The 8872-nt window shown below is 41.3% G+C and overlaps 1 protein-coding gene across 1 annotated transcript in view; it reads right to left on the bottom strand.

Annotated features, from left to right (window-relative positions):
• Nucleotides 1-17: 17 nt before the first annotated feature.
• inpp4b (inositol polyphosphate-4-phosphatase type II B) overlaps nt 18-8872 on the bottom strand; it is a 124125-nt gene continuing 115270 nt past the window's right edge. Inside the window, exon 20 of the mRNA XM_084553567.1 lies at nt 18-1811. Coding sequence (XP_084409693.1) covers nt 1679-1811 — 133 coding nt within the window. The 3' untranslated portion in view covers nt 18-1678. The remainder of the gene's footprint in view (nt 1812-8872) is intronic.

The following is an 8872-nucleotide window of genomic DNA, read 5'->3' as shown; positions in this document are numbered from 1 at the left end:
AGAGGACAGGAGCACAGAGGCTGAGGAAAGAAATGAGAAGATAGGAGCTTTGCAAACAAACACACACACATTTATACATATAGTATACATATACTTAGACGCATGTGTATTTATCCACATTAACGTAGCCCTGCTACTCCTCTTTCAGCCAGCTACTAGGTCAAACTAACTTATTGACATTGTCCAAGAGCTGAACACTTCTCATTTACAATTTTGCCTGCAACTGAGAACAGCCTCTCACACGGAACAGTGGTAGCAGAAGTGGCGAGATATTTGCAAGCCAGCATTGCCAGCTCGTCATGAGCTCCTGAATGAGCTGACCACCACTCCTGTATACTAAAAATAATGAAGAAAACTCCTTCCTGCACAGTGCGCATAACACTTTGCTGGCTGTTTCGTCTTGTTTTTGTTTTTTTGTCGCACTCAAATTTCCCAACGTGCTGTTTAGCGTCTTCCATCTTTATTGGTTGGTTCTGCTGCGGGATCAACGGCGCAACGGTAACTCTACTTGGACAAACTGCCCCAAAGGCGTTGCCAGAGACATTCGGAGTCATTCTGCGCTGTAGATGGGTTAATTGCGTTAACATTTTTCATCAGAATAATCATGATGATGGATTAGTCTGTGTTAATATATTTTATTAATGCTGCAGTTGCCTCTACTGACATTATTATTTGTACATTAATTTACTAGTCTCTCCATTATTTCGTTCTCGTACACCATCCAGCCCTCCACTGTAACCACATCACTCAGGGTCTTCTGCTCTTCTATCATATGATCTGTTTATTGTGCATCAATAAAAAAGTAAAAAAAAAACAAAAAAACAAAAAAAAAAAACACATACATACCTGATCTAATACATACCTGATCTAATACATACCTTATCTAATGAAGACCTATGAAACTGACCAAAAGTCTGACAATCATTACACATACTTTAGATCAAACTAGCCTTTAATTTTAAATAGACATCTGTAAAGGGTAAATCTGATGACTTTAAACATGCCTTAAAATCAAGGTATCAACCCTTGGAGTATTTAAAACCATTTTAGAAAACAAAAATAAATAATGGATTTGGTTTTTATAGCATTCAGAAATGAACGGTCCATTGTTTCCAACTTTCATTTAATATCACTGTAGATAAGAAAACGTAACAGAACTCCGGCTCGAGCACAAACCCACACTTTCAGATGCCGGACTTTGATTTTTGTGCTCAAGCTCAACACATACAAACAACTTTACAATTCTTTGTGGAGAGCAGTATGTATACCACAAAAATCTCTGGAGAACTGACGTCCATTCTTGAACGGGAACACTGACGTAACAGAAAAGAAGTTCATTAACGACGTTTGCAGGCGTCATCTCCACAAGGCCAAAGAAACAAACTGAACTTGAAAGCTGAGTTAAGATTGTTCTATAACACACACACACACATCCTCAATAAGAGAAATGCAAATTCAAGTGCTTAAGGGCAAGGACATGAATTTGAAGTTCACTGACTCAACACACAAACAGATTATCTAAAGATGTGGTTTGCGCCACGCTGCACTGTTGCTGCTTGAGCTGTGAAGAGTAAAGTGGAAGAGTGCATTTATTTTACGAAAAAAAAAACAAAAAAAAAACACATTTGGTAAATTCCAGCTTGACCAACTGAGTATCTACAGTACGTAGTTTACGTCCTCAAGAGTCAGCTTTGCCGTAAGTCCCCTCTGGTGGTCGGTAGCACTTGGGGAAGACCATCAGCTGCAACACGTTGAAGGCATATTTCCTGCATTTAATATTCTTTTGAACGTTCTCAATCCGACATCCTTCTCTGATGATCAAATGAAGAGGATGAACAGGATGAAGAGGATGAAGAGGGATGAAGAATGATGAAGAGGGATGAGGGGAAAGGGAAGGAAGGAGAACAAAAGTAGCACATGAGTGAGGTTTTAAATCATGTTTGTGATGATAATGATAATCAGACACATCTCTACAAGATGACTCATTAATATGAACCAAGTGTTTGGGGGAGTACACCGATCAGCCACAACATTAAAACATTAAAACCACTTACAGGAGAAGTAAATAGCATTGACCATCATGTGACAGTTCAATGTTCTGCTGGGAAACTTTTGTACCTGGCATTCATATGGATGCTACTTTGACATGTACCACCCACCTAGACCAGACCAGGCACCCCCACCCCATAGCAATGACACTCCTTGATGGCAGCAGCCATCCCCAGCAGGATGCAGCCTGACACAGGAACACACACAAAAACGGTTTAACTCAAAAAAACATGAAAATCAGCACAAGGTGTTGACCTGGCCTCCAAACTGACTAGATCCCAAACTGATCAAGTATCTGTGGGATGCTCTGGAACAAGCCTGATCCACAAAGGTCCCTCCCCTCAACCCACATGACCCAAACTCCCACACTAACGACATCCTGTTACCAGACACCACAGGACACCTTCAGAAGGCCCATGTCCATTCTCTGATGAGTCACAACTGTTTTGGAGGCACAAGGGAGACCTACACAATATTAGGAAGGTGGTCATAATGTTATGCCTGATCGGTGTAATTTGGTATAACCACTATGCACACCACAGAATAGTATCCGCATACCTCTGATAAAACCCTTCGTTTAACAGTCCGTTGCTGTCTCGCTGGGATGGAATAAACACTGCAGATAATAATTGATTACAGTCACTGGGCTCACTGTTACTAATAAACATGCTTCTGTTTCAACACAGCTTCTTATAAACTTTGTGAAAGTGTTTTTAGTAGTTCACGTGATTTATATTCAGATTTCACATTAGAAACAGAATATCACCGCAGGCGCAATTTATAGATATGCATACTTGCCAGAGGCAGTATGAGGACATCCTGACGTCTACGGTTCAGTGTCTATGAGCTGATGTTGAAGATATGATGATGTAATCAAAGATTACACCAGCACTTGATGGGAGTCAGAGGTTCATGTGTGAAGTGTGGTTCATGTTTGTGCTGACAAACAACGTTAAACTAAACAACAGAGGCTCACAAGAGTCGGCAAGTACTTTGAAAATCCTCCCAGGTTTTTTAATTTATTGTTGGTTGCTTTCTCTTCTCCCCAACTGTTATACCCTCTTATTCTTTCCCTCCATAACACTTGATGTGGTTAGACATATACCCCCAGGCACCAAACTGCTCAGTTGAGCATGCCAGCTGCCCTCATTACCTACAATCTATTACAGGTGTATTAGTTAAGAAATACATCTGGATGTCGGATCGCTGACAGGAAGAATGTAACTACACTTCAGTATGTAGTGTTGCTGTGCAACTTTATTTACTGCACTGAATTTGGAATATCTTCTAAATAAACTATGTATATATATCACCTCCCTCTCACAGTAAACAGAATTTAAAGATTACTTGACAACCTCATAACGCACCGTGCTGTGTAGTGTGCTCTGCTAATCAACCCATTGTAAGGAACCTGAACATTAAAATACAGGATGCATATTCTCTGTCAGGGATGCCTACCTTGTCATTACAAAACTATCTTGTTATGAAACATTACACCACACGTTCCATCCATTCAGAAACCACAACGTGCAAAGAGGACCATAGTATATTATTACTAATGTAATTGAGTGTTTGTTGGTTTGTTTGTTTGGTTCTGAGCACTTGACATTGTCAGAGGCAAAGAGAGAAGAAGAGTTTTAGTTTGAAAGCACAATGTGGGGTAGAACAAGAGCCAGACGGTTAGATAACCAGAGACAGTGTTTTCCTAAAGTATCATCCTTGACAGTCAGTTTTTGTCTGTGAAGCTACACTGTTTTAATTTCTAAGCTTACAGAAAATATTGTTCACCTCTAAAATATTGTAGGGTAGAGAAATCCTGGAGGTGTCTATATGTAAGCTGATACTTGTGAAGCGAAAGAAAAATCATGGTTTGATTTTGTGATTTATTTTTGACTAACTCGTTGTGGTTTAGTTTTAAACGGATAAATCTAAAAGTTACATATGCGGTCCGGTGATGCAAGCGACTGAGTAGCCACGTTTCGTTGGGGCTCTGGCACACTCATCCTACAATATTAGTATTTTTTAGTCTTGGTGGTGGTAAATATCACGGAAAGTCGGAGTGACTACTCCGGGTGATGTCCCTGGACCGATTTTTGAGCAAACCTACGGGTAAAATGCCTCCTAAACAACTATCGAAGAAGAAAGATACACCTTCGGCCTCCCCTCAAGACGTCGATGCTATGCTAGCGGTTAACGCCGGCACTGGCGTGGCGCCTGATCCGGGTCTGACCAAAGCCCTTGAAGCGATGACAGCGAATATTTCTACCATGATGGATGAAAAACTAGAAAAGATGCTGCACCATATCACCACAAATATCACTCAGAGTCTGAAAGAAGTCACTGACCGTGTCAGTGAGGCGGAGCAGAGAATTTTAGTGGTGGAAAATGTGTGTGGCGATGCTGATAAACGCTTGCTGGCTCTGGAAAAAACAGCGAAGGAGTTGACGGAGCGGCTTCAGGATTATGAAAACAGAGGCCGACGCAAAAACCTGAGGATTATTGGCTTGCAAGAGAAACTGGAGGGGACAAACCCAACAAAGTTCATGGAGTCCTGGATCCCCGAGCTACTACAGCTGGACACCAAAGCGGGCCGTGTCAAGTTGGAGAGGGCGCACAGGCTCCCGGGTCCCCAGACATCAAGATTTCCACGCGCAATGATAGTGAGGTTTCACAACTTCAGCGACCGTCAAAGGGTGATGGATGCGGCTAGACGAATCAAAGAAATCCGACAGGACGGAGCGAGGATTCACTTCTTCCCCGACTTTGCTGCTGCTACACAGAAAAGACGACGCGAATACGACCAGGTACGGAAGAAGCTCCAGAACATCGAGGGAGCTCGTTACGCCATGATCTACCCCGCTTCCCTCAGGATTACGGTGAATGACACGGTTAAAACTTTCCATTCCCCGGAGGAGGCTTCAGCATTTGTTGACTCTCTGTAACGGTCCTGTGACCCGCAGGTGAGAAGCTTGAGGCTCACGAGAGGCTTGTATGATACGGGGCTGGAGAGACAGGACTGAACTTTATTCCTTTTATTTTTATTATTGATAGGATGATTATTTTAACTGCTAGCAGGACCAGTTCCCTACCAATTGTGTTTTCACTTTCTGTTGTATTTGGCTTTGTTGCTGGATTTATATACTGGTTATTATTATGGTTATTTATAAGTGGTAGGGATAGTGTCTGTCTGTATTTTCAACCACTGCTACTACAACTTAGTGTGCCAGACAAGTAGGGAGAGTGCTTGCATTTAGGGTTAGGCAAGGGGTCCTCCACCTGGAAGGAGGGTTTGAACCTGCTCTCTGTGGTATGATCTCAAGTTTAGAGGTTCGAGAACGGTTTGTGAAGGACCTAGTGTTAGTTTTTGTAAATAGTTTTGTTTCAGGAATGGCCACTGTTTTGTTACATGTTATCAGCACGCTCAGTCCCATTGCTACACTATTTATGCTGCCCATTCTGAATGTGGACTATGGATAAGGATAAATGTGTGACAGTGATGAGTAGCAAAAACTTAAGATATGCTATATACTTAGTTTAATTATGAGTATTCCTAGTATTAAACTCTGTACTTGGAATGTACGGGGCATTCACCATCCAGTGAAGAGAAAGAAGATTCTCACCTCTCTCAAAAAGGAAGGAGTGGAAATCGCCCTCCTACAGGAAACCCATTTGAAGGATCAAGAACATCTTAAACTCAAGCGCGACTGGGTTGGTCAGACTTTTTTCTCGTCCCACACATCAAGCAGCAGAGGGGTATGTATCCTGATAAATAAGACACTGCCCTTTAAACTTGAATCTTGTGTCAAGGACAGTAGTGGACGATATATAATAATTAAGGGTCTGCTGTATGGGAAATACATCTCAATTCTTAATGTTTATGCACCTCCTAATCACCCTACTGATTTTGTCACAAAGGCATTCTTGGAGTTTGCTGAACTTGAAACTGATTGTTGTATTGTGGGTGGGGATTTTAACTGCCACTTGAACCCGCTTATTGACAGGATGCCTGCAGATCCTAGGGCCCCATCCAAAAGAGCCAGGGCATTAATGAACACATGTGAGGAGGGTGGATTTATTGATGTGTGGAGAACTGTATATCCTACTTCTAGAGAGTTCACTTTTTTTTCCAGTGCTTATAAGAGTAGCTCTAGAATAGATTATTTTTTTATCCCTAAGTTAATGCTCTCCTCTGTTGTGTCTTGCGATATAGGAATTGTTTCTATTTCTGATCACAGCCCAGTATTTTTACAGTTGCTCTTTACCGAGAAACAGTGCTCTTCTGGTTCCTGGAGGTTCAATTCACAATTACTTAGTGATCCCAAATTCATTTCTTACTTTAAATCAGAATTCAACATATTTTACGAAATAAATAAAACCCCAGATATAACTCCATCAGTATTGTGGGAAACCTGTAAGGTTTATGCTAGAGGCCTTATTATCTCCTACACTAGAAGTAAACAACGTAAATCTTTAGAAGCCCAAAGGAAATTAGAAGGCACGCTCGCTGATTTGGAGAAGACATATTCAAAATACCCCTGTGATATTAATATGAAAGCAATGCTGGCTACAAGAGCATCTCTGAACTCTCTGCTCACTCATAGAGCCGAGCAGAGTATTCGATTCGCTAAACAAAGATTATATGAGTATGGTAATAAACCAAGTAAGTACCTGGCAAGACTAGTGAACAAGAGGACTGACTCTCAGACAATCTCATCTATTAAAGATAAAGATGGACATAGTAAGTCTGACACAGTTAATATCTGTAAGGTTTTTAAGGAGTTTTATAGCCAGTTGTATAGCAGTGAAGAACCCCCGGAAGTACAGGACTTGATTGATAGATTTATGGCGAAGCTTACTTTACCTAAATTAACAGAGGAACAAAGACAGGGGCTAAATGGACCACTTATGAAGCGGGAAGTTCTAGAGGCATTGCAGACCTTACAATCAGGGAAGTCTCCAGGCCCAGACGGCCTTAGCAGTGAGTTCTACAAGGATTTTAAATCGGAACTCATGGGTCCTTTTTTAGAGATGCTGAACGATTCATTTAACAAGGGCTCTTTACCTAGATCACTTACAGAGGCCAATATTAGTCTCATACTTAAAAAAGGAAAGCCAGCTGACGAATGTTCTTCATTTCGGCCTATTAGTCTCCTAAATGTTGATTTTAAAATATTATCTAAAATTCTAGCGCGGCGCCTTGAGAAAGTTCTGCCCTTCATTATTAATGCTGATCAGACAGGGTTCATTACTGGCAGGAACTCCTGTAACAATATGAGAAGGTTGTTAAATGTAATTCAGTTGTCACATCAGCAGAAGTTGTCCAGTATGGTGATAAGTCTAGATGCTGAAAAAGCCTTCGACAGGGTTGAATGGCACTTTCTTTTCTCTACCTTAAACGCCTTTGGGCTTGGAGATGCTTTCAGCAGCTGGGTTAGGTTGCTATATAACAGACCGTTGGCTGCTGTTCGGATCAATGGCCAGCTTTCACCCTACTTTGCTTTGGGCAGGGGAACCAGGCAAGGATGCCCTTTATCCCCATTGTTGTTTGCTATGGCGATGGAGCCCCTTGCAGAAGCCATAAGAAATAGCCAAGATATCACTGGAATCTCAGTTGGTGGGAAAAATCATAAAATAGCTTTATATGCTGATGATATATTGCTTTTTGTAACTAACCCAACAAAATCTATACCAGCTGTTTTGGAGATAATAAATCAATTTAGTAAATTCTCAGGGTATAAAATAAATTTTTCTAAGTCTGAAGTCATGCCGCTAGGCAACTCATCTCGGCTCATCTCTTGTCCATTTAAATGGTCACCCGCAGGTTTTACTTATCTTGGGATTTCCATCACCCCATCATTAGAAGCAATGTACAAGGCCAACTTTGAACCTCTGTTAAAGCATGTATGTGACGACCTGGACAGATGGACATCTCTTCCATTGTCAATGATGGGAAGAATTGCTTTATTTAAAATGAATATTCTTCCAAGACTTCTTTATCACTTTCAAATGGTCCCTATTTTATTTAATAACAAAACAATTAGAAGGGTAAATGGCTGGATCAGTTCATTTATTTGGAACAGAAAGAAACCTCGACTAAGTATGGCCAAGTTGCAAATGTCTGTAGAGCAGGGAGGCTTAGCGGTCCCAAATATTAGGCTCTATCAGTTGGCTGCACAACTTCGATACATAGCCGACTGGATTAATAATGATCCGCAATCAGTGTGGCTAGATCTGGAATTGGTGAATGCGGGCTATGGCCTCTCAAGTCTTTTATTTGCCTTAGACTTAAAGAAAACTAGGTATGCTGGGGGCAATAACATCTTAATTACAACAAATCTGCAAGCTTGGCAAGCGATAAGAAAGTTGGGGGGTCGTTCTAAAACATTGTCCTCGCTAGCTCCGATACACGGTAACATAGATTTTGCCCCGGCCCACTCTGACATGGGATTTAAGATGTGGGAGGAGAGGGGGATTTTAACGCTGGGACATATATTTGACAAAGGAGTGATGCTTACATTTGAACAAATCCGACAGAAATATGGTCTCCCTGGTAACCACTTTTTCAGATATCTGCAAATCCGCAGCTTCATTCAGAATCAAAACAGACATGACTTTGACTGCCAGACATCAAAGATGGAACGTTTACTTCTTGATAAAGGCAAGAAAGCAGTTCTTGGTCAGGGATATGCTGAGCTCAACTCTGCCAGGAATATGAACTTAGAATATCTTCAACGCAAATGGAACGCAGATTTCAATCTTACAATAGATGAATACACATGGTTGGAAGTATGGCGGTTAGCTAGAGAGCTCTCCATATGTAACA

The sequence above is a fragment of the Chelon labrosus genome (genome assembly GCF_963514085.1).
Source record: "Chelon labrosus genome assembly, chromosome: 2".
Taxonomy (NCBI): domain Eukaryota; kingdom Metazoa; phylum Chordata; class Actinopteri; order Mugiliformes; family Mugilidae; genus Chelon; species Chelon labrosus.
This window is presented reverse-complemented; position numbering and strand designations above follow the sequence as displayed.